The sequence below is a fragment of the Sylvia atricapilla genome, chromosome Z (genome assembly GCF_009819655.1).
Source record: "Sylvia atricapilla isolate bSylAtr1 chromosome Z, bSylAtr1.pri, whole genome shotgun sequence".
Classification (NCBI taxonomy): domain Eukaryota; kingdom Metazoa; phylum Chordata; class Aves; order Passeriformes; family Sylviidae; genus Sylvia; species Sylvia atricapilla.
Window position 1 is genome coordinate 5881917 of NC_089174.1, and position 25601 is coordinate 5907517.

The 25601-nt window shown below is 43.6% G+C and overlaps 1 protein-coding gene across 2 annotated transcripts in view; it reads left to right on the plus strand.

The window, feature by feature from the left end:
• HDX (highly divergent homeobox) overlaps positions 1–25601 on the plus strand; it is a 35321-nt gene that overhangs the window by 4074 nt on the left and 5646 nt on the right. For both annotated transcript variants that reach the window (XM_066338598.1, XM_066338600.1), the window contains exons 2-6: positions 3596–3742; positions 5634–6752; positions 10584–10637; positions 19662–19808; positions 23299–23506. In XM_066338598.1, coding sequence (XP_066194695.1) covers positions 3596–3742; positions 5634–6752; positions 10584–10637; positions 19662–19808; positions 23299–23506 — 1675 coding nt within the window. The remainder of the gene's footprint in view (positions 1–3595; positions 3743–5633; positions 6753–10583; positions 10638–19661; positions 19809–23298; positions 23507–25601) is intronic.

The following is a 25601-nucleotide window of genomic DNA, read 5'->3' on the forward strand; positions in this document are numbered from 1 at the left end:
TGTAGGTGGACAGATTGGGAAAAGGAGTTTATTTCCTTGGAAGTTACTGAGGTTATTTTGAATAATAGTCTGTGATGAAGGTGTGTGACCTGCTGATTCCCTTCACACTAATGTGGTTGCTTGAATGTTCAGTAATTTTAGGACTTTGCAAGTTATTTCCTGTGTTAAAGAAAATGTAAGGGTTCATATCTTGTTCTAATTATGAAAACTGATGCTGAACATGTAATACTTCCCCAGAAAATAATCAGCATAATCCTTTGGTGAATGTATCCTGGATTAATTTGTCTCAGAGATAGCAGCATTAGTTCTTACAGCTGTTTGAATACTCAGTGTAGGTAAATTCCCAGGTATGACAGGTGTGGGATGTGAGAAGAACTTGTTGCTTGTGCAGGTGGGATATAGATGCAGCTCTTCCTGGATTAATGGGATGGCTCTGGGCTCTGTGGTTTTATAGGGGAGCTCCCAAACATCTCCCAGGTGGTTTATTCAACACTGGATACTGCTTTGGATACTCAGCACATAAGAACTGCCGATGGCAAACTGATTTCCATCTGCACTTTACAGGTGACATAATATTAGAGAGCTTTGAACCTGCCAGAGACAGAATATTGCCAGATATCCTTCACACTGGTGCCAAATCTATGGAAAATGGTACAGAACTGTCTGTTGACTGAAGATGTGGTATATCCAAGACACAAAAAGCTTTCATAAATCTCACCTGTTTATTTGAAGGTTTAAGCGTCGGAATGTAAACTGCAGCTATGACTCAGTTCATAATTCTGTGGCTGGAGATCCTTTAATTTGTTTATTTAAATCAGTTTCTAATGGTGTCTGCAGGGATCCTCTGAGCTCTGATTTACTGGATTCAAGGCAGAGGCTACCAAGGAATCTTACCAGGACTTTGTTTGCCAGGTGTAGTTCATGAGTGATTAAAATCCGCTGCAGAAAGGAGTTACTAAAGCAGAGCATGACCTCTCCTGAGTTTAGCTGGGCCAAGCCTGTCATGCAATGCTCAAGGGTTTATCTGAAGTTCAAGTGATTTAATCAACACACTCCACCCTGTCTTTATCTAAATTACAGATGTCAAATGCAACAATGGAAGTATTTTAACACGGAAGTGACCTTGGATATAGAAATCCACATAATTAAAAAATGTGTCAAGGACCTGACACAGGTCTTCCCTCGCAGGTCATCAGGTCTGGCTTTAAAAATTTATCTTGCCATTGGAAGAGTCTTCACTGTCATTGATGAACTGTTTGGAGAGCATGATGTGATGAGCCTTTGTATGGAAACCCCGGAGCTTTGGGATGACTTCCTCTGAATCTGGAAAGATGGAAGTTGCAGAACTATTTCTGATGAGGTTGTTTGTGGGAACTGAGCTCAGCTAGATAAAACAGAAGCACTGGTACTGAAAGAGGAGTAGACAGGAGTGGAAGCTGGGTCCTGCCAATCGTGCAGGAGGAAAAATAATCACAAAATTAACTCATCTATGTTCTTTCAAAGTGACGTAAATCAGTTGGTGGCCTGATCACTGTGTATGCACGTGGGAGATCTGAAGGCAATCCTCAACATGAGAAAGTAGATTATTATGAATTTTATTGATTTGTTAATGGACTAATAATTGTCTCCTCTCTTGCTTGCTATAAATTCCTTAAGGAGTAGATTATTCAGAGCAAGTCTCCTTTGCCCAGCTCTGGCTGTGATGGAATAAATGTTGCAGGGGTGGCAGAACTTGGACAAGTCTGACTTGTAATGCAGCTGGTGCTGCATTTAGTAATGCACTGGATTGAGAGGGTGAATAAGAGTTGAGAACAGAGGTAAAAAACATGATTGAAAAATCATCTGCTATTTTATTTGTTAATTCAAAGAAACAGTAATTTTTACAATTTGGTAATTACTGATTTTTCTATTGCCTGTTGACATAGAGAGGAAAGTAAACTCTGAAGTCAAAGCTCTGGCCTACAAGCATTTTACTCCAAATTCTAGATATCAATCTCTTTCTTTATACAGGCCTGTTGAACTCTTAACATTCATTACCATTATGCAGAATAATCATCTTGGAGAATAAAGTGAAAACAGTTGGATGGCTTATGCTTTTGAGCCCTTAATAATTTTATTTGCTTTATATTAGAAGCAGCTCTTTTGCAAATACTAGGTTGATCACCCCTCTCCTCCTTTCCAATCAGAATTTTCAAAAATGCTTGGCTACAAAGGGTTCCCTCATCCCCTTTATTTTCCTACTGGATGATGGCAGGTTTCTTGTCCTTTGGTTCACTCCGTAATGTTGTGATGCATGTATTGCATTGAAGTAACTGGTGACGCGTGATGTTTTTGCTTCCCAAGGCACCAAGTTGGATGCAGGTTGCTCCTGGCTGGCACTTGCATTGTCTCAGCTGGTGGCCTCCTGTTTGGAACAAAAAAAACCCCTGTCTTGGAAATCTGTGATGATAGAGCTCTTCTTTTCTGCCCAGAGGATTACCTTCTTTTCCTGCGTAGATTGTGTAACAAGAGCATCAAGCTCCAGTTTGCTGTTGGGGCGCTGCTGTGTGCTTGGTAATATTGATAATATTGGCAGTCATGTTTGCCTCTTCCAAGCCAGGGCATGAATTTTCACAGGTAACAAATCAGTGTCTGGTTTAATGTGTTCATCAAAGTGCTGCTCTGTCCAGGCCACCTCCTGTGTCCTCACAGTGAAACTCCCAGTGCTGGGAACTGACCTGAGGAGTTGCTGCTGGCCCAGGAGGAACCTGAGCCTCGTCCTGGTTGAGTTCCTGAGCACCACTTTGGACAAAGCCAAGGAGCAGGAACACATCCCAAGGTCCTGAAGCCAGCATTGGTTATATCCCAGGAAAACAACCCTTACACGTTCCTAAAAGTCCAGATTTCCAGCTTTCAGGGGGTGTTACAGCAGCAGAACCTTTCTCAGCCTGAGACATGGGTGTCCCTCCTCTGTTAAACTGGAGCATTTGTTAAACTGGATGGGCAGCACCAGGGCTGGCCAAAGCCCTTTCTTGGGGGTTTTCCCCAAACTGGTCTTCAGTCCTTGATCCTTGTGACTTTGCAGCTGGAAGTGCCAGTCCTGACACAGCAGAAAGACTGGCTTTTGTGGAGTGCAGGAATTGCTGAACTTGGAGACAATGGAAACTTTACTCATGTCAAACAGTCACCTTGATTTTATAACAGATTGAGTCTATTTTTTTGTTCTTAGGGATGAGAGACAGATCTGCTGATATTAGAGCTGCCAATGTTTCTAGTTTGCCTAATGCCTTTAATTCATTTATATTTTTAAGGCAGAAAACTTTTCTTTCAAAATAGAACCTCCTGGATTTCGCAATATCATGGAATATGTATTTATTTGTTTATGAAAAGCAGTCACTCTTGTTCCAAATGTCCAGTTCACCTGTTCAGCCTGAGTCTGTCACAGCACTGATTGCAAGAGGCTTTTTTGGAAAATCGGGAAGAGTGTTGGTAAAAGATTCTGTAGAGAAGACATGTCAATCCTCAGTGTTATGGCAGGCGCAAATGAGAGCCTGTGCATCCTTGCAAGTGTTGCAGTTTCCATTCCAGCTTTCATAGTATCTCCTTTTCCTTTCAGATGAATCTGCGTTCTGTATTTACTGTAGAGCAACAAAGGATATTACAGCGTTACTATGAAAATGGAATGACAAATCAAAGTAAAAATTGCTTTCAGCTCATTTTACAGTGTGCACAAGAAACGAAACTGGATTTCAGCGTGGTCAGGGTAAGCACTGAGGCCTTCCAAATTTGTTAAGCTTACACATTCATTGTTTTACATAAAATATAGAGAGGTCTGGAGTCTTTAACCTTATCCTTGTCTTAAATCAGACTTCAGTGTGTGTGTGGCATTCATTTTTAGCCAGTGAGCCTATTTAGAGTTTGCTTTCACTGAAATAACTTTACATGACTGTTGAATTTAGCAGGGGCCTGACTTGCACAAGGGGTAATTTTTGTTCTTTGTCTTTTTTTGTGATTTTTAAAATTGTTATTCATAACATTTTAAGTTGATTTGCCCTATAGGAACTTTGTATAATCTATCAAAGCAAGGTCACGTTATCAAGAAGCTATTTTTATGCTAAATAAGTTTCTATAAATATATTTAGGGGAAACTAACTGTGAAACTATTCGTTTTGATGGGCTCTGTTCCACTTGTATTCCACATCACAATCATAAATATTGTGGTCCCTTGTGTTTATTTACAGTGAGGACATTCTTTTCCTGTAAAACAAGAATGTCCCAGTGCTAACAGGAGCTCTTCCAGAGTCTATGAATTCCACGGGAAGGGAAATAATAATCCCTTTGTGAAACACTAGACAACAAAATGGCTGTTGTCTGAGAGCAGAAATAGAAGTCCTGAGGCATTAGATGGAAAAATAACAAAGAGTAGTGGAGCTCCCAGGAGCTGCTGTGACACTGGACACTGAGGAGGAGCAAATGGGACCAGTCTAGGTTGGTTTTTAATTTGGTTTAACAGTGGCACATTGACAACAACAATCCTGTTCCCAAATTCTTACCTGGATTTCCCTCCCTCAGAACACTCTGGAAACATTAAAAGTTACTTTCTCAGCTTGAGATGGTAGAAGCTGTGAAAGTCAGCCAGGGATTCAGGCTCCTGGGGCAGGCAGGCAGTTGTAACAGGAATCTGGATGCTGATGGTGCAGCCAGGGCTGGTTTGCTATTTTTGTGCTGATTGAATGTCCTAAAGGAGGCAGCCCGGTTCCCCTCTCCTTGCAGTTCTCTCCATCTTCATGTTTCCTTTCCCTTTCCCTTCCTGCAATCAAGTATCATTCCTTCTGTTTTCTTCCCTTCCTGAGCTCTGATTTGCAGCACTTAAATTTTTTCTTACTTAGGAAATGCAGTGGGAACAGAGCCAGTGTTTGTCTTGCATTTGTCATATTTTAGCATGATCTTACCTTTCTCTTCTTTACACCCCTCACTTCTGCTTCTCCTAATGTCCCCTTTTTCCCTTTCTTTTCTTTTTTTTCCTATAAAACTCTTGGTCAGCAATTGGTTCTTTGCAAAATGATACTTGAGTTGCAGCTGGCACTTGCAGATAGGATTATAATAGGCACATGAATTCCCTGAATACAATTGGTCAGGAGAATGGGACTCTCAGTAAAGGCAAAGCTGACCAGTAACTGACATTTTACTGCATGTTACAAACTGCGCCACAAAATAGACATTTTGTAAAGTTTGACAAAAAAATTAATAGAGTGGAATTGTGTATGGCAGGAATGTTTGTTTTCCTGTAGGAAATCAGTCCCAGTGGTGTCAGTGAAATAAATCATGTGGATAGTTTCAAGACAGGAGGCATGAGAGTCTCAGGATTTTTGAGAAGCTGGGGCATTGGAATTGAGGCTGGGGTTGTCCTGTGTATGAGTTACGGAAGCCAAGGAGGAGAGGCCTGGGTTTCTACCCTGTATTGTTCAGGCCTGTATTTCCACCCCGTCATGTTCACTGCATAATCAGTACATGATTTACATATTTGTAAACTTAGATCTCAACTCAAGCACTTAACATGTCATCAGATCCGCTTAAAAATGGAATTGCTAATTTTTTTCTGCCTCTTTGATGCCTTGTTTTGTGTTTGTTATGGTTGCTGCCGTTGTTTGCAGACGTGGGTCGGCAACAAGCGGCGGAAGATGAGCAGCAAGAGCGCTGTGGAATCTGGGGGCACCCCCCCAGGGACTGCCCCTGCCACTCCCTCCGTGCCCCCGGAAGCAGCAGTGAGAAACGTGGTGAATATTGCTCGATCCCAAAGCCAGCAATCCTCTTGGACCTCTTCTAACAACGACGTGATAGTGACTGGTATCTACAGCCCTGCCAGCTCGTCAGGCCAGCCCAGAGCCGCCAAGCACACGAACACCTCCGTGGCAGAGCTGCACAAAACCTCCATCCCACGGCTCCCGGGCAAGAGCGACGCAGACTTCCAGCAGCAGCACATCCCTCTGGGACGGCAAGTACCCCACTGTAAGAACGCTTCCCTCTTAGTGGGGGAAAAGACCATTATTCTGTCCAGGCAAACGAGCGTGCTCAATTCCGCAAACTCCATCTACAGTCACACGAAGAAAAGCTACGGCGGCTCCTCGGTGCAGACGGCAGAGCTGGTGTTACCTCACAAACCCATGATTTGCCACAGGCCCTGCAAGGCCGAGCCCTTGGGGTGCCAGCGCCTGCAGAAACCCGAGCACGTGGCCCTGGCGTCACACGTGTCCCCCGGGCCGAGGGCTCACCCCAGGGACCCTGCGTGTGGCACCCAGAACCTGGAGATCCGCGAGGTGTTCTCGCTGGCGGTCACGGACCAGCCCCAGCGGCTCGTGGCGGGGAGCACGACACAGAAACATCCCTCCCTGGAGGGCAGCTGCCTGTCCATCGCGATGGAGACGGGCGACGTGGACGACGAGTATGCCCGGGAGGAGGAGCTGGCCTCCATGGGGGCACAGATCCAGAGCTACTCCAGATACTGTGAGGGCAGCGGCTCCGGCCGCGGGTACAACCAAAGCACGGCCGGGCCGGGCCGCAGTGCGGGCTGTGGGGCACAGCTGGGCAGTGCCAGGGATGTGCCTGACAATCTCCTCTACCACAGCAGAGAGTTCCACCTGCCTGCACGGACCTCATTGCACACCACGTCCAGCACGATTTATAACACTGCGAACTCGGCCAGAAGTACCTTTTCTCCTCATTTCACATCTTCAAGTCAACTGAGGCTGTCACAAAACCAAAATAATTACCAGGTAATCCATTAATTTATCTCTGCATTCAAACCTCAAAGCTGAGGTTGTAGCTAAATGCTGTTTCCTTTCGAAGTTGGCAGCTGTTAAGCAATAGGTTCACCCTTCTGCAGGCTGTGCTCCTCTTGCGCCTTTCAGTGGAGAGAATTCCTTCTCAAACCCTGTGCAGGCAGCACTGCAGTGTGGTAGCACTTCTCCCTGTCCAGCTGAGGCCCTGATAGCCATATATTGAAGATCAATGAGGGTTGGCTAAATTTTGGCTGCAGGAGGGTCATACCTATGAGCTGGTGGTTGCTCAAGCCTGTGTTGTCCTGCCCTGACCTTCCAGCACGTGCCATGGCCATTCCCTGGGTGTTCCCCTGCAGACACACGTGGCACCAGACATGGTTTCACGCTGACATTTGTGCATTTGCTCACCCCACTGATGTCCGTTTGGAATCCTGTATCCCCTGTGCAGGTGACAGTCTCTGGACCTGCGTTCTGTCAGGGATTAGGATCCCCTGTCAGGGAGTTAACTCAGCTTCCTTTCCCACAGCATCTAATTCAAGTAATCAGTTTTACATTCAATCCCTTTATTCCTCTTCCTGTACTAAAATCCCTTTAGTTATACTGAGGGGAAATTAAATGCAGATCCTTGAAGAAGTAGAAGATGTTTAGGAGAAACTGCAACACTTGACACGTTTTTTTAGTTTTTGGTATTGCAAGGGGAGAGATACTTGTGCAGGAAACATCCAAAATGGTATTTTTCTTGGATATTTACACCATCTGGCATGAGATAGCCTGGAGACACTGAGGTAAAAGTCTTTTGAGGCTGACAGGATGTGATTTTCTGTGTGTCACCTGCATTCATTTGCCTGTTATTGCCTTTTTATTTTATCCTGAAAATAACCCACATCGACAGCATATCAGCTTTTCCTGTGCTTTGCTCACCAGGATAGAGAAAAAGATTTGGTGACTCATTTTTAGTAGGTTGTTTTGGTTTTGATTTTCCTTTTTTCCTGACTTGTTCTTATCTCATGTGACCATTTGAAAGAAAGCTTCTCAGTCCAAGTCAGTGCCACTTTTCACCTAAATTATTGCTTTTCTGGGTAAACCAGAGGTTTGATGAATAGGGAGTAAATTCTGGGGAGCAGATGACGCATCAGATGAGCTGTTCTCTCCTTTACTCTCATACAGTCTCTCAGCGTTTGCTCTTACTTTTCTTACTTGATTATAGAATTCCTGAAATGCTGTTTACTTTTGCCATCCCACTTTCACAGGAGAGGGAAAGCTGTAAATGTGCAGATCAGTCCAATAAAGGATTGGTAAAAGTGCTTACTATTGAGTTAAGGACCTTTTTTTAAGTTTCATGAAGGGAAATCCATTACTGATGTCTCCATCAGCTGTGTGCATATAGTGCTTTATTTCACTCCTGAAAAGACATCAGAGATTGAATTCTTCTGCTTTTAATTTTTTTTAAAAATGAAATTCAAAATAATTTTGTTTTGGAGTTTTATGGGGTAGGAACTGAGTCTTTTTGAAGAGCTAGAACAGTTCATGGTCAGTGATACTTTATCTGTCTGTGTGGTGTTTTATGGATCGGAATAAGATCTCTGGAACTTTGTTTTGGGTTGTTTTTTTTTTTTTTTTTTTACTTCCCCCTATTGTAACAACATACCTGTTTTTTTGATAAGTAAGGAATTCATCTGTTCCCCAGCTGACCTCTGTGCCTGTCTCAGACACCTGGTTCTTTGGATTTGGAATGTGAATGGAGGGACCTTCTGTTTCCTGTCATATCCTTTGACATTCCAGAGTTTTAAACCTTGGAAAGCTGAGCAGGATGCTGTTAATTCCCTTATTGCTATGAGCATGCACCTTGTGAACCCCTGACGTGACACTTCTGGGTATTAGAGACTTTCTAAGGTGTTGTCTTGGATCTTTTTAGGCTTGTACAGGATGACACTTCATTTTTTTGTAGTCAGTTTATGTTAATTTTATTGCCCATGTTTAGCTAATTTATCCACCAGCACAGCTTAAACTTGGGGAAATCTTCTTGAATTTAAAGATAGATGAAACCTGAGCTAAATGATTATTGGAGTAGTTGAACATCCGAGCAGATGCTTCTTCAAAGTCAGGACTGTGTGATTCATGTTTTGATGAAGTAATTACTGTCATATATTGGTGAGATATCTAATTAGCAATTAGTTATAACTTCCTTACTGGTTCAATTAATCAAATTCATGTTAGTGTAACTTAAGACTAGATTTAATTAAGTGATCAATTTTAATGCCTGAGCAGTTTCAGTAAACAAATTCTTCAGCCTACTTGCTTGTCTTAGTTTGACTTTGAGTGTGTTGTAGTAGAGAGGTTATCTGTGCTGTCCTCCAGGCTGAACTGGGATTTGGTCTTGGTTCCTTTCCCCAACCCTAAGGGATAAGAACACTGTTGAGAGTATGTGTATTTTTATTTACTTAGTTCCCAAGCCCAGCCCTTGTGTCTGTTTGACAAAGGCAGCTCAGACCAGTGCCATGCACATTGTCTTTCAGTGACTTCTCTTGAGATGAGCTACGTTGGTTTTGGCCTCATCCCTTTCAGAGCTATGTGCATTTGTCTTCCCAGCAACCCTTAATGCTTTGCCAGGTAGATTTTTGCTTTATTCCCATAGAAAAGCACTTTTTGTTCTTGTAACCCCCTATAAATTAGTGAAGAGGAGCCACCTAGGTGGGTCCTCAGGATGCCTCAGGTGGGTCCTCAGGATCCTGTGGTGTGAGGCTGTTGTGTGGGATATAGGGCTGTAATAGACGTAACTTTTCAATACAGAATTTCCAAAATGTGTGTGTGCAGTGAAGAAATTAATACTTCAGACTCAAAACCAGATGCAGGCTGGTCCTTGGGAGGGGAGGTGCTCCTTTCCAGCCCCCCTCAACCCTCTTTGTTCTGTAGCGAGAAAGTGTCTGACCTTGGGTGAGCTCTAAGTGCTTCCAGCTAAAAGCTTGAAGAATAAAAGTGTTTTACGTGCTTGTGCAGCAGACACCTGTACCTGGGCTGCTGTGCTTGTTGTGCCTGCAAGAGCCATCAGTGAAGCACTTTGCAAATGCAAAAACTCTCAGTGCAGTTTGGTTCAGTCAGCAGAAGTGCACAGGTTTTTTCCTCACATACGTATCTATAGTGACTTGAGGTGATTTATCAGAGCTGTGTTTAGTCTCTCAAGCATTGCTTGTCAGCAGCAGAAGATGAACATGGAATCTTAAATAAGCCTAAAATGTTCCAGGCTATGACATACCTTAGATGGTCAGAGAAAACAGTCTGAGATTTTTTATTTAATAAAGTCTGACCTCTGGGAATGATGGAGTAGCAATAGCATGGAAGCAGCTCTCCTTTGCCTTCACACCCCTTCCCCATTTTTCTTCATTCTGCTATCCTTGATTTTTCTTTAACATTGAACAGCTCAGTGATAAACGTGAAAACATTTTTTCTGGAAGTTGTAGTGATGTAATTGAAAAAGATGTGAGGGCAGCTCAGTCCTCAGCCCTTGTCTCACTCTAGTCTGCTCACCTTGTCAGTTTGGGAGAGATGGAAAGGCAAACTGCTGTTGTGAAATACAAGTTTCGGGGTACAGAAAAGTACAGAAGTACAGAAACACTCAAGTTGTCACTGTCTTAACTTGCCCTCACCTTCAAAGAAAGTGTTTTATTCTTGGCAGTAAAGGTGAGTGTGACTTTGGTGTTGAATCTTAACCTGTTCACAGACATTGGCGGCAGAATTGAATGCACAGTGTTGAAGTCTCAGTATTGACTCTCAGAGCAACCTAAGCTGCTCTTGTTTTCTGATCTGTTTTCTCCTTCCCCTCTGCAGATTTCAGGAAACCTTACTGTGCCTTGGATTACAGGTTGTTCCAGAAAAAGAGCAGTAAGTACATTTCCGTTTAAGTATCTAATGCGTCAAGTGAAGCAATGAAAAGCTGATAAAAACACATTTTTGAAAATGTCACTATTTACCTTGGGTGGGTTTTTTCCTCTTTTCCTTTGATACAAACATTATCTGCAGGTGCCGTGTTTCAGTTGAGGTGAAGATGATGTGTCTTTAAAAGCAGGTCAAGGTCATAATCTTGAGGTGATGCCCAGGTAGGAATTGTGCTCTTAGCTCAAATACAACATCTGAATTGATAAGAACTGAGAGTTTGGAGTTCAGAATGTTTTTTATATTGAAAGTGAAGTGGTTGTTAATTAGGGCAACTGAATGTTTAAGATACTAACTCTGTCTTGCAGCTTCTCTGCACATGCACATAACTAGTCAGTGCTGGCTGTAGGAACTTGATCAAGTCTAATTTTATCCACATAAATGTCATTTCACAGTAGCAGAATCAGCCAGTTTGGTGGCCTCAATTCAAAGACACCCCCAAACCATAACACAAGGTATGAAACAGCTTTTGTCAGGGAAGGAAAAAATCCTCTGTCCTACTCATTTGTTTAGTTCCTGCTCAGCATTTCCAGCTTGTCTTTGAAGAGATGTCAGTTCTGCCTCCTTAACAGCCTCAGATGGGATGGTACTGCCAGGCTCTCCAGGGGCTGCTCTGCCACTCCAGTTCTGTCAGAAGCAACAGCTGGGGAAATGTCTATCATGGTAGCCAAACTCCCCAGTCTGTGGAGCTGGCAGTGTCCTGGCAGTGGCTGCTGTGTTGGCAACGAGGTCTAGGCAATGGAAGAGTCTTTTCTTGGTTTCTCCTGCTGTAACCAGAACATTTTCCTTGATTATTTTCTGATTTTTAGTCTTCAGAATGTGTGAGTGTGGCAGTGTTTTCCCTATAAGTGGGAATCTAAGGACCATCACATTAATGGCGTTTTCTCTCAGACTTTCTAGGTCTCAGCTGAAGCACTTCCACTTTCTGCAGAGTTTGGTACAATCACTTACTTCTTTTTATACAGAGAGCACTTTATAAGAGCATCTCCCAGAGGAACTGGTACTTTTATACAAATCCTGTTGTGCTCAATCCATCTTTTCTCTTTCCTAAGTGCTAATTCTCTTGAGGAGGCTTTTAAAATGCAGCTCTTTTCTGGAAGGCTCATCCCCTCTATCACTTAATGACCTTTTAGAGCTTCTCACCAAGGAGCTGGGGAATGTCCTTGGGTAGTTTCACAGCTAAATGGGGAGGTTTTCCCCCTCCCTCCCAGTATCCTGCCACCCCATCCATAGCCAATATCCAGATGTAAGGTAATCCAAGTCAGGTGTGTGATCTGACAGGTACAAATTCAGCTGCTGAGGTTGTTTTTTGTGTTCAGTGCTGTTCTGGGGGTCAAGTGAGTGCCAGAGCCAGCTCAGATTTGGCAGTGGGAGCACGGGGCTGGGAATGGGGTGATGTTGGACCCTGCTGCAGCACTGTGGGGGTGTTTGGGCATTATGGTCATGTTAGATACCTGACCCCAGCTGTAAAAGACACTTCTGGAATGATTTTTAAACTTTCAAGGATGTGAAGGTGCCTGTTTATTAATCTTAGAGTCTTTAAGGTTTGAAAATATCTTTAAGGTAATTGAGTACAACTGTCAGCCCAGCATCAGCATGGTCACCACTAAACCGTGTCCCCAAGGGCCACATCTACACGTTTTTTTAACACTTTCAGGGATGGTGATTCCACCCCTGTCCTGGGCAACCTGTTCCAATGTTTTACAACCCTTTCAGTGATAAAATATTTCCTGATGTCCAACCTGAACCCCACGCTGGCACAACTTGAGGCCGTTTCCTCTCCTCCTGTCCCTGTTCCCTGTGCAGAGCCTGACCCCCCCGGCTGTCCCCTCCTGTCAGGGAGCTGTGCAGAGCCACAGGGTCCCCTTGAGCCTTCTTTTCTTCAGGCTGAGCCCCTTTCCCAGCTCCCTCAGCCTCTCCTGCTGCTCCAGCCCCTTCCCAGCTCCATTCCCTTCTCTGTCTCCAGCCTCTCAATGTCTTCCCTGCAGTGAGAGACCATTAAGGATGGTTATTAGGGAATTCTTTTTCCTTAGACCTTTACTCATTTGTCTTTCTAATCAATAAAATGCATAAAACCTACTGGTTAATGCAATCTGTTTGTCAACATATGTGTCCAGATTTCTGGATGCACTTTCCCAGTCTGAGTGCAAAATCAGCCTCCTTCAGGAGACAAATTGAGGACTTGGCACTCTGAAACTGCTGTGCATATACCAGGGGTAAGACAAGCAAAGGAGAAAAAGCTCCTACTTCCTTGAAACTTTGATTTCAACTGTGAAATTCTTCTGAATAAAGAGTGTGAGGGAACAGAAATAGAATCGATAGAATTGTAGAAGTGCCATTATGGCAATTACTGCCATTCAAACAGGAAAAAGGCTAATCTGTATTTTGGTTAAAATGAAGAAGATTGTCTTTTAGATGCTCTGAATTTTTAATCTTCTGCCTTGATGTTTTGTTTCCCTTGCCCTGTCCTTCAACTGTATCAGGAGAGAAATAAAAGCTGTGCAGTTCTGCAGAAACTCTTTCTTGTCTGCTCAGCTCTGCTGTAGGATGATGTAATCCTGATTGTTAATGAATATTAGTCTAGAAATATCATCCTCAGTAACTCCTGAGAGTGCCTTTGGAAATGACAGAGTTCTCTGTTCTGTCCTGGTGCATGTGCAGTGGCCTTTATGCGTGCATTGATTTTTTGGTTTTTCACAGGGTGGTGGAAGGATAACAAGGATTCAAAAATAGCAATGAAGGTATTGTTTAAGGAGAGTTAAAAGGGAGAAAGTATCTTCAGTTCTTAAGTCTTGAGTGTACTAACTGTGCTTCAGATCTGTGTCATCTGAGGTCTGAGCAGAATGGTTTGTGTTTGTAGTAGATTTAAAAGTACTGCTGTGTTCTGGAGAACATTTGTCACATCTGGGCGAGATGTGCCTGAGTGGTGAAGTTTTATTTCAGGGGAGAGAAGGGGCTTGTCTGCCCTGTGCTTCATTCACTTTGGAGTGTCTGGGCTCTCAGACTGATGTATTTGAGGACAGGAAAGACATTAAATTGGTGGAGAGTGCTAGAGTTTGTATTTTAGAGTTTAGATTTGTATTATAGATTTGTATTATAGAGTTTAGATTTAGAATTTAGATTTTTGTATCACTGTTTGCACACTGGCTGTTTGAATAAAACTCTGACGTGGGAGTGCAGGCATACTTTGGGCAGGGGGAGGGGCTGAGGTGTGGCACCTGCCCCCAGCTGTTCTGGGCATGAGAACACAACTGGATTTTGTGGGGGAGGCACATCAGTACAACTCTAAAGAAAGCTCCTTCTTGGCCTGGGGTCTGCAAGGCTCAGGAAAACCGAGATGAGCTGAGAGCAAACACCTCAGAGCAGCTTCACAGAGAAACCCCGGCAGGGATTAAAGCTGCCTGCTCAGAGGGCACCTCAGCTCTGCCTTTTGTTTTAAAACTATCCCAGGAGGAACTCGTGGAGTTCTCTCCACCTTCCTCTGCTCTCCCAGAAGTGGAGAAAACTACAGTATAGTCAACTCAGTGGGAGCATGTCTGAGTGAGACAATCAGAGTCTGCAGGGAGAGGTGAGCCAGCTGGAGGTCTCTGGATGGGAACACTGTGCTTGTTCCTACTTTGTGGCATTTGGGATACTGACTAAAGTGTTTCCTCCTTCTGTGAGATGCTTTACTACCTATCTCAAGATACTTCTCCATTGGTAATGCCATTCATAGCATGGCATGGCCCTCTGGCTGGGAGCAGCACCTCCTTGTCCCACAACAATGCTGAAGGAATGCAAAGGGAAACAAGTCTTGTCATCTTTTTGTTACGTGATGTGCTGCACCTCAGTGCCACAAATCACCTTGGCTTATTGTCTGCTGTGAACCTGCAGGCAAGGAATGCATCCTGTCTGAACAGGAACTGCAAGACATTCTGGTCCAGTGTGAGGAAGACATTAATAGATCAAGTAAGAATCATGAAAATTACCATCTAAAAATCAGTTTACTTTGAGGCTGAACATTCACTATTTCACAAATCAGCTCAAAATCTCCAGAAAAGTGAGTTGTCAGTTTGTGTGGTTTGAGGATTGGTTTGGAAATTAGAGTGAGATGACTGGGTCTCACAGTGTAATTTCTTTGCTAGACTGTTCATTGCATTGATATCTCTTCCTTTTTTCATCTTTTTAGTTGAGTTTGATTTAGAACAGATATTAACAGAATATCTGTAATTTTGGCTGAGTGCTGAAGCAGTTACAGCTCTTCTCACACTGGGGTTCTATGAAATTTTTATCAGTTTTCTTCCATCAGAGCAAACTTCAACCTTACCCAGCCAGTGGGAAAGATGCAAAAAGCCTCTGCTGCAGAAACCTAACAGTGTGTTTGAGCAGGAAGGGTTGAAGGGTGCCTTCAGACACCTTTGTGCCTGAGTTTGTGCAGCTGTGTGTGAGCAGCAGTGTCCAGCCTAAGCTCAGGATGGGTGTCACTGACAGGGGGCAGCTTTGTGGCACTGCTGAAACCTGAAGCTGAAACCTCAGGCTGGAGGAATGTGTAATCTGTGACGTTTTTAATGAGGTTAAATATCTTGGTGTGTTAAGGGAAAATGCAGACCTTCAGAATTTGTATGTGGGAAATCAAGAAATAATAAACTGAAAAGCAAGAAGGATATTAAATGGTGCAGATGGGAAAGGAGAAACATAGTGGAATGATTCAGAAATCACTATTGAGGCATACAAGTAAGATCTTGAAGTGGGAATTGATAATCCTCTGAAGAAAAGATATTGAATAGTGTCAGGGTTCAGAGAGTTCCATGCTGGTGTCACTGGGAAAGGTGAATAAGGCAAAATGACACTGTGCTTGTACAGAAGAATCTGGGATTTGTTCATACCTTGAATACTTTGAGTGCTTCTGATCTTCCCATTCCTCCCAAAATATAACAGAGAAGCAGTGACAGGGATCAAAGGCATGGAAAATTTGTTTGTGAGAGGTTTATTTGTTAAAAATAACCATTACCTCAGCCCGTTTCATCACCAAGTATCAGAACTGAATGTTGATTTAATATGATTTCACTGCAATTGAAATGAACACCACACACAGTGCTCAGCTGCAGCATAAAGGAAAGTTATGTATAAAACCTCTAGTTGTTCCATTTTTTAGCATGTCTTTGATTAATAATCTGAAATTTGTGTATAGCTTTTGTGCACATGGCCTGAAACACTTTCAACTGATGCATAAAGCCCGATCTAAAAACGCAGGCTCTAAGAAAAGGCAGGATGAGGACACTCCACTCCGTGCAATTATTCCTCCCAATTATAGGCACCGGATTTGCACCACAGATATTGCTGCACAGTGGGGGGGATGAGGGGCTGGGCAGAGAGCCAGGAATGTCTCTAATAAACTGGGTCATCTCTTCCAAGGATGATGTTGTTACACTTGGGAGGTCGGGGCTAAGCCGGGTTTAACCCTGCACGCGGCACAACTGCTAATTCAATTTGCTTTTCCTTGGGAATGGATAGGCTGGGTTCTGCTGGACAAAGCCTCTCCTGCTTATTAAACTGTGGCCAGCAGAAGTGACAAATGTAAAGGATTCAGCCAACAGCCAGCACTGCCGAGGGTAAAGCCAAGCCTTGAATCAGCCGGCTGGGTATATGGGGAGAGGAAATGAGAATTGTATTCAGAGCTGAGTTAATGACATAAAAAATAAGAACTGAATTACTGGCTTGCCTTCACCTATAAGTATTGTCATAAATATGAAGCTTTCCAATATTATCTTTTGATATTTTTTTGCTATAATGATGAGTATTATTATATTTGTAGGGCTCTGAGATTTTCCTCTGGGTCCCTCATTTCCTCTGATGATACTAAGCATGAGAAGGTTATTAACTAAATTGATGGAAGCTTAGTTACATGTACAATGTAGAAATGCTATCTTTTATTTTCTGACGGAAGTCATTATGTAATTTTTCAGTAGTTTATAATGCAGGAGTCAAACTTGAGTATGATCCGTGTCGAGGGGATGATCCTGTAATTGAAGGTAGTTGGTGATTTCCCTAAGAAATTGCAGATAAGGCCCATGGCACAGTGTGTTACATTAAGGCAGCTAATCCGGAGCTGAGATTTGGACATGCTCAAGTGTCATTTACGTCTACTGAGCTTAAGGGGTGACACTGATCCCATGATGCTGGTGCAGCAATTGAGAGCAGGGTGTGTAAATGATGATCCTTCAGGATCTCTGAGATCCCACGGTGCTGCTGACTTGGTAGAATACAGGGACTCCTCATCAGTGCTGGTCTTGGCAGAACAAAAAGGCTAAAATGAGACAGAGACTCCAAAGCAGAAAAGATAAGTTACATTAACATAATTATACAGCAGTTGTGAGGTGAAAACCATTGATGTATCTAATAAGGTTTTTATTGAAACCTTCTCAGTAGGTCATCAGAATTAACATCTGTCCACTAAAATGGAAAATATCTGACTCTGCTTTTTATGGAAGATTTTTGAAGGCTGGGTGCTTTTGCTAAATTCTGCTTTTTCCATGTCCTTGTTTTGAGTAAGTAAAAGCTGAGGAGGCTCTGCACCTTCCTGAGCACTATCTCGTGGGGAGTTTGAGGCAGGCACTGGGTGTCTTTTGTCCAAGGCAGGATCCTCTTGCAGATCACTTTTCCTGCTACTGAGTCTCTCCCCTGGGTTCTTTGAGGAGAGGAAGCATTTCTGAATAACTGGGAAACCACGTGGCAAGAAGAAACCTGAGCTTCCTCCAGCAGCAGCTGGACTTTCTGGGTTTTGCTTTAATTTGGCCAACACAACCACAGGGATAGAAGAAAACAGTCTGAGCAAGGTTTTTCCTTTACTTGTACTGTAACACCAGGCACATTTCCTGATGCTACACAGAATTTCACAGAATATTCTAAGCTGGAAGGGACCTCACAAAGATCACTTAAGTGAATGGGTTGAAATGAGAGAGTTGAACATGAGAGGGCGAATTTGGGTGTTCGTGGGGGGTTTTAGGCCGTGGATGTTAAATGTGAGGGATTGCTGCTTGTTCTGTCGAGCACCAGTCACAGGTATCTCTGAGTTCACTGCGAGGGCCTGCAGCTGTGTGAACTCTGTAGAACCAGCAGGCAAGGTTAGTTATTTATCTTTAAAAAACACCCGCTGTCCTTTAGGAGTTGAGGTTGTCCTGAGCAGTCGGGAATGTGAATAGGCCAAGGTTCCCTGTATCTCCACATAGTCTGAGCATTGCTCTCTGCCTTCTGCTCAGTGCTGTGCTGCTGCAAAGCAGAGCTCTTCCCAAGCCCCAATCTCTTTTGCCAGCAGCTATAAAAGGAGTTACTGCTGCAGTGATCCAGGAGATGGCTGTACTTTTGTTCCTTGAACATGGCTTGTAGTCAGGAGGAGCTCAGGTCAGGCGTGCAGCGAGAGCGGCGGCAGCTCCGGGCGAACGGGCACCGGGGATTTGGCTTTGCCCAGGTCTGGGGCTGAACTTTGCTCATCCTAGAGCAGCCTTCAAGGGGAAGACAAGTGGATTCCTTTTGCGTGAATGTGGCCTGGGGCATTCTGCATGGGAGCATCTCCTGTGCTGGGCTGTCTGGGGCTGTGCAGCTCACAGCAGCTCAAGGGTGTCCAGAGTGCTCCTCACCATCCCCACTCTGACCCAGAACATCAGCTGTGGGATGTGCAGGAGGAGAGCAGCTCCCCTAATTCCAGACTGGCATGATGGAAAGATAGCCAGAAAAACACTTGAGTGCCTGCTAAGTACTCAATTAATTGTGGACTCACTAAAGTTGGAAAAGACCTCTAAGGTTATCAAGTGTAACTGGACGATATTTGAATTTATCTGGTGCATCTTTTTACTAGGATTACTTTAGGAAGACAAAGGTTTGATGCCCCTATTTTGTGTTCATGCGTTGAAGAGATTCAAGTGCTTTCTAACATTTTGAGAAATAGTAATTTTTAAGAGAAGACAGTTGCAACAATTACAATATTCTGAAGATTAACTAAAGCTAGAACTAGGAGCTGTACAAGATTGTCAGATGATCCTGGATCTGCAAAATTACTTTTTATTCCACTTAAAATTATTCCTTTCTAACTTTTAGCGGTTTTTAAATGGGCAAACACAGAATTCCGCTATTGAAATCGTGAACACAATTCAGCTACTGAAATAGTTACACATGTGGCACATGGACTACAAGTTACCTAAGTGCAGGCTTAGTGGTTGATTTTCTGTCCTCTGAATAGCAGGAAAAGTTAAAAACATGGGTTGGTGTAATGAGACTGTAGATTTTTGGTAAAATTCTGCATGAAAAACTTCTGATAAAGCTTGGAAGCTCTACTAGAGAAATACACTCTGCTCACACCAGTTCAAACACTGGTAAGATATTCAGGAATTCTTTTTCAGTGTTACTCCTTTTATCACTGATCCACTCTCACATGTTTTGATAAGTGTATACAAAGAGTTTGGGAACTCACAGATAAACAGTGGAACCAATTTAAACTCGAGCTCACCACATAAACATTAAAGTATTCCCTTTAGGAAGTCAGAATCCTTTGAATTATGCATGTATTGTAGTTTGCAGTAAGATAAAAGAACTTTAAGGGGGGAGGGTGAGAAACTTGAAAAGCCTTTAAGGAGTAATTTGCATAAATTGGGTGGAGAGAGTAAACAGCACAAGGGGGGGGAAAAAGTTATTTTCAGTAAAGCCTTATAGAATGAGATAAATTACCAAAAAAAATCAGGTAGAGTTGAAACAAAGCTGAAGTGCCTTAAACTTGTGTTAATGGTGGCGCTGTCTTGACAGCAAATCCCAGGAAACTCTGAAGTGCCCTGGATAAAAAAAAAGAAATAAACCCCCAAATTCTTAAGGGAGACTTAAAAGAGAAGAAGAGCCATGGAGACAGTAGAACGTGTGTGTTGCTCTGTGGGAGACCTCTGGACATGAATGCTCAGGATAAGCAGATTTTTTTTCAATCTAACAGTATTTTTTTTTATCTTGCAGTTACAGGACCGCACACAATTTAGTGACCGAGACTTAGCTACCCTAAAGAAATACTGGGACAATGGCATGACCAGCCTGGGCTCAGTCTGCAGAGAGAAAATTGAAGCTGTGGCTGCAGAATTAAATGTTGACTGTGAAATAGTTCGGGTAAGAAATCCAGAGTCTTCCCTTATCTTGTCACAGGAGCAAAAATAGGACAGATGAAAGGCTTTAAAAATTTCATGAGGAAGCTTGAAATAGATTTCACGTATTACATAATGAATGACCATGTTGGGAGGTGCTCTCCTGCTCTTTCTGCAGTCTATATTTAGTAAAAGCCCTCAGGTGAGAGTCTTACTGATCAGGAGCAGAAGCAGCCCTACGAGCTGTTTGACATTCTCTTGAGTAAGATTTTAAGAATAAGTGTTACATTTTTGAGGGAGATCCTAGAAGGCTGAAAGGTACTATTTATATTGCTAATAAGATACCAAAAAAGGGCTTTTCTAAAGATACAGGGAAAATACTTCTCATTCATGCTTGTAGGGAAAATTATGTGAAAAAAAAAATCCTCCAAAATAGGAACAAAAAAATATTTTGTTCCAAGACAAGACTGTCTTGAGGACAGGTTGAGGTGTGATGGAGGAATTCTGGGTCATTTCAGTTTGATGGTCCCTGTAGGTGGTTGAGGGAGGCACAGATGTGCTGGAGATAACCTGGCTCCCAAGAACCTCTGCACATCATCTCTTCCAGAGGCTGGGAAGTGTTGCTGCTGTGTCGTGGATGAGCAGACACACAGCAGCATCCTGTGGCTCTGGGGTCTCCTTTGCTCATCCCACCCTCAGGAAATGGTCCCAGTGTTTGCAGTCAGACAAAGACCTTCCTTTCCCTCATGACAGGCATGACAGTTGGGATTATTCCTTTCAGGCTTCATTCCTCTTTTTCCAGCTGTTTTCTAAATTCCTGATGCTGCTGCAGGTGCAGGGCTGAGAGCCCTTAGTGAAACTCTCCTGTTGTGGAGACCTCTGGCTCACTGTGTCCAGATGGCTCCAAAGCTGCTTTTAGGGTTAAACACCAATCTGGCTATTTGTTTCTGTGGGCGGGCACACAGGAATTGCAAAAAACCCAGTTGTACTTTTGAAGGCTGAAGAGAATCACTCTTTTCTCTGTAGAGGGAGAGCAAAGCTGCTCCTTGTATTCCAAAGGCCTTACTTTGCTCTCTGAGAGGTAAAGCTGTTCTCCCTGGCAGCATCTCCTGCTCCCTGGCACACACTTTCCTGGACAGCACAGTGACACCCAGGCTCCCTTGGTTTGTTCCCTTGGGAACATCCTCGTTGGCACACAAGGGGTGACACTGTGGAGTCCTGTGCAAACCTTTCCACCTGTTGGAATGTTTCTGTCTTCAGGGCAGAGACAAGGACGGCCTGGAAAGGCTCTGGCATCACCTGCACCAGAACAGACTCAAAAATGATCCCATGCACTTCACAGACCTTGCTGGAAGTGTTTAAGGAGAATGTATTTCAGGGATAGAGAACTCTGAATTTCCCAAATGGCAATTCCAGTCTGCTCTTGCCCTCAGTGTTTTGCTGTTCCAGAATGTTCTCTGTTCAGCAGAGCACACAGGATGTGGAACCTTCTCTTCCCCGTTTAATTTGAGACACTATCAAAACATGTTCATCTTCTCTGACATTCTCAGTATGTTGAATGAAAGATTTTTGCTTTGAAGAGTCTGTAAAAAGATCTGCCTTTCCCAAGTGCCTTTTTTACTAAAAAAGAGGTAGATTCAATTTTAAATGTTAGTGCTGTTTGTTAAAATCACAAGATGCTGAGAAAATCTAAAAGAATGGCAATGCACTGCTTGAAAAAAAAAGACTGAGATCTCAAAATGCTTGTGTGGGGGTTTTTCTTTAATTTCTTTCTCCCAAAACTGTAGGTAATAGAAAAAAAATGGTCTGGGTAGTTCTGTACATACCTGTTGTGCATTCTTCAAAGAGGAAAATCAGCAAGCTGGGAAAGCAAATACCAGCCAACAAAAATGATTTGCTAAAAATAGTGTTCAGCATGTTATCTTTCAGCTTGTTAGGGATGCAACTTTAAAGTATTTTTTTCCAAGGCTGGCACAGCATGAAACTGTGTTTAGTAGTTGGGACTGCTGTTAATATTCCTTTATTTTTTTCTCTTTGGTAATCAAGGTATTATAAGCAAAAAGTTTTTTATTCAACTTTTTCAGAGCCCTAGGAAGAGGAACAGGGCAGGTATTTCTGAAATAAGGCTGGAGTGCTGTTTAGTGTGTCTTTAAAGAAAATCCTAAAATATTTTAATGTCTTGGAAAACTCATTTGGAACAGAGGCCTTATGGAAAGGATGTGCCTTCTGCCATGGCCTAGTCATGTTTTCAAACCCAAGAACTGCTGCTCCTATTTCTGGGGGTGTAGGTGGTGTGGAAGGGGGACGAGAGCCGGCTCGAGAAGAGTGGGAGTAGCAGTTGGTAAAAAATGGATTCCTGGCTCAGGGAAGGATATTTGATTGCCAGTGGAGAACTGATTTGATGGAATGAAGGGTCTGGGGTATAGGGACTGTTGAGCAGAGTTGAGATGAGGTGAGAAGTTGAAAGCCTGAAGGCCACAAGGGAAGGGAGAGCCTTAGGAGGTGAAGAGTTGCAGACAATTCTTGTTACATTGTGTTAAACTCTGAATCTTTAATAATTTTTGGTATAGATGTATCTTCATCAGAGAAGGCAAATTAATGACCAGGTGTACAGATCTACTTGAAGAATTTAGAATGTGTGTCTTTTTTTTTTTTTTTTCTCCTTTGAAATTCAATTTTATTGATGTAAGAGCATCCATCTCCATCCCACCATGGCAGGATTTCCAGGATTTTCTCGGCTGGTTTCATCTCCCAGACTGTTCCCAATGTGCTCCTCTGCACTCACTGCAACCAGCTTTTCCTAAAGCTCTGTCTTACAGCCAGAGGGGACTGAAGGATGAGCTGCTCTGAGATTTATTCTTCCAAGTTTCTTTCTGTCCTCCAAGGGGAGTGCTGTAGATGTGTCACCTTGGCCAGTTCCCTCTGTGCTGTAGGAAGTCCTAGAACATGGGGGATGTTTGGGTCATCAGATGCTTTGGTCCCCTTATGGAAATTGCAGAGTAGGAGAACCTGGATCAAAGACCTTATGTTAAATTAGTTGAATAATTTAGGTGGGCAGAGACTTACAAACTCACCTAGTCCTGGTCTTTATCTGGAGCAGGATTGACATTGGAATCAAGTCAGGTTTCTCTGGATATTGTCCAGTAAAAGGCTGAGTACCTCCAAGGCTGGAGGTACCAAGGCTCCTATGGGCAAACTGTCCCTCTGCCTCACTATAAAGCATTGTTTTTTCTTTTATATTCTCACTTCCAGTCAGAGCTTCCCTTGCTGCCACTTGTGCCTGTTGGTTCTTTTCCTTTTGCTGTGCACCTTCCTGTTTCCCTTGGAAAGCTGAGCCTGCATACAGGATTTTGGGAAGCAGCCTCAGGAGGGTCAAATACTGGGGAATAATCAACTCCCTGAACTGCTGGCTGCACCCTTGCTCCTGTAGCCCAGATGTGCTGATGTCACTTGTTTTGGGGCCTGTTGCTTTTGTTATAGTTTCTGATATCATTCATGTTTATTTCTTTTACAAGACTTGGATTGGGAATCGAAGACGGAAATATCGTTTAATGGGGATTGAGGTCCCACCCCCTAGAGGAGGTCCTGCTGATTTCTCTGATCAATCTGAATTTGTTTCTAAATCAGCACTTAATCCAGGAGAGGAAACTGCTACTGAAGTGGGGGATGATAATGATAGGAATGATGAAGTATCAATCTGCTTATCTGAAGGAAGCTCACAAGGTATTTGGAATGCAGTTACTACTGTGCCTATATTTTCAATTTTGTGCAGTGTGCATGCTTTGGATTCTGTTGTACACATTCAAAAACGTCTGACGGAGTCACAAGCTCCACCCTGCCTGGGCTGAAGGTACTGTTTGGTCTCTTTCTTCTACTTCTGTGTCTCTTGAGTTTTGTTGGGTTTGTTACACAAAGATTGGAGAAACCTTTGATCACACAAGCCACATTTCTGCCAGATTCATCTGAAATGAAATCAAGAGTTCATGTTTTGCTGGTGCAAGTGAGAGCTAGGCAGCCAGTACAGGTGGGGAAGCCTCACTTCCCAAGGAAGCCAGATTTAAAAAATGCTGTCTGCCAACTGCTCAGTTCTTCCCAGCCAGCTGGAATGGCCATTCCATTTGACCACCCACCCCTGGAAGTGTCCAAGGCCAGGTTGGATGGGGCCTGGAGCACCCTGGAAGTGGAAGCACTAGTGGAAATTGTCCCTGCCATGGCAGGGGGTGAAGCAGGATGAGCTTTAAGGTCCCTCCCATCCCAAGCCATACTGTGATTCCATGGTTCCATCCCTGTGATCCTGAGCCACCCCAGGCACTGGTGGCGCTGGAGCTGCTGCTGGGACTGAACAGAGCTGCTGGGACTGTGCATTCCCAGTTCTCCTGGCAGGGAACCCCTCAGCTCAGGCTGGAACAAGGAGCTGCCCAGGCCTCCTGCTGCTCAGTCTGACAGGCAAACACAACCCAGCAGATCAAAGCCAGGAGCAGGGGGCAGCTCAGAAGCCTTGGAACTGCACACACAGGGGGGTGTCCTCAGTAAACTGCAGCATCTGGAGTGAGAAGTGCCTTCAACTTAATTCCCTTTTCCCTCCCAGGAGCACATGGGATCGATGTCTCCCTGCCCCTCCTGTCCATGATCCTGGCACATCCCCCACTCACTAATTGCTCCCAGTGCTTCTGCTCAGAGGAGATCAATGGAGCCTTTGCTCTCCAAGCTAAAAGAAAGTCTGACCTCGGGCCTGCTGCTGCTGCAGCTCAGTGTGCCAGGCTTGATCCTGTCATTTCCTCAGAACAATTTGAAGGGAAGAGCCAGGGGAACGGAGAGCTGCTGGGAATGAGTTTGGGAGAGCTTTGTCATATTCAACTGTAGAGGGAATAAGATTAAGATGATAAAGAAATGGGTCAAGTGATTGCAAGCCAAGTGAGATGAGGAATCTCAGAGTCCTTGATTTGCCTGAGGTGTGGAAGGAGCTGATTTAAGTCAGATCTGCTTGAGAGAAAATGGTGACAGGGAAGAGTCTGAAGTGTCTGTAGTTCAGGTGAGGAATAACTCCATGTTTGTTGGGTGAGGCTTTTATCAGGCAAGGTGAGGCTGAACACTTCGGTGCATTGTTAGTGTCAAAGCAAGGAAACGACAGGATTTCCACAGCATCCAAGAATCCCACTTTCATTCCTTTGTTCTCCCACAACAATTATTTCTGTTCATTTCTCCAGTTCAAAAGAGGAGGTTTCACTGCTGCAGCTCAGCTGATTTTGAATTCCTGGAAAGTATTTCCCCCAGTACGCACGGGTTATGTTCAGTCAAAGATAGGAAATTGTTCTAATGTTTGAGAACTGTAAGTTTTGGTCCTAATTTATTAAAAAACCAAAACCTCAACAGCAAAAAATCACTCTGAAAGACAGACAAAAGCAATTTTTGGTCACCTAATTAGAGTGACAGCTGATAGCTTCTGGTTTTAAAATGCAGTGTGTCAATATAAAAAAAAAATTAACTGTGCTGTGATGCAAAATGGATCATTAAAGCTCTCATATTGCCTCACCTTTTTAAATTGTGTGTTAATTGAATCCACACTGTGTCAGTGGTGGTCATTAGGGTTGTGCTGGGTTCTGTGAGCTGAGGATGAATATTTAAGGAGTTGGGAATGCTATAGGGAGCTGCTTCCTTCAGCTATTGAATCCAAGGGGTGACTCTCAGGGTTACTGGTGTTCCTGGAATGTCCCTGAGGAGCATCCTCACCCAGTGCCCTTCACCTTTCCTTGCTCCCTGCTCCCCATGCTCTCATTTGATCCCATGTGCTCCTGGCACAAATTGTCCTATAGAGCTG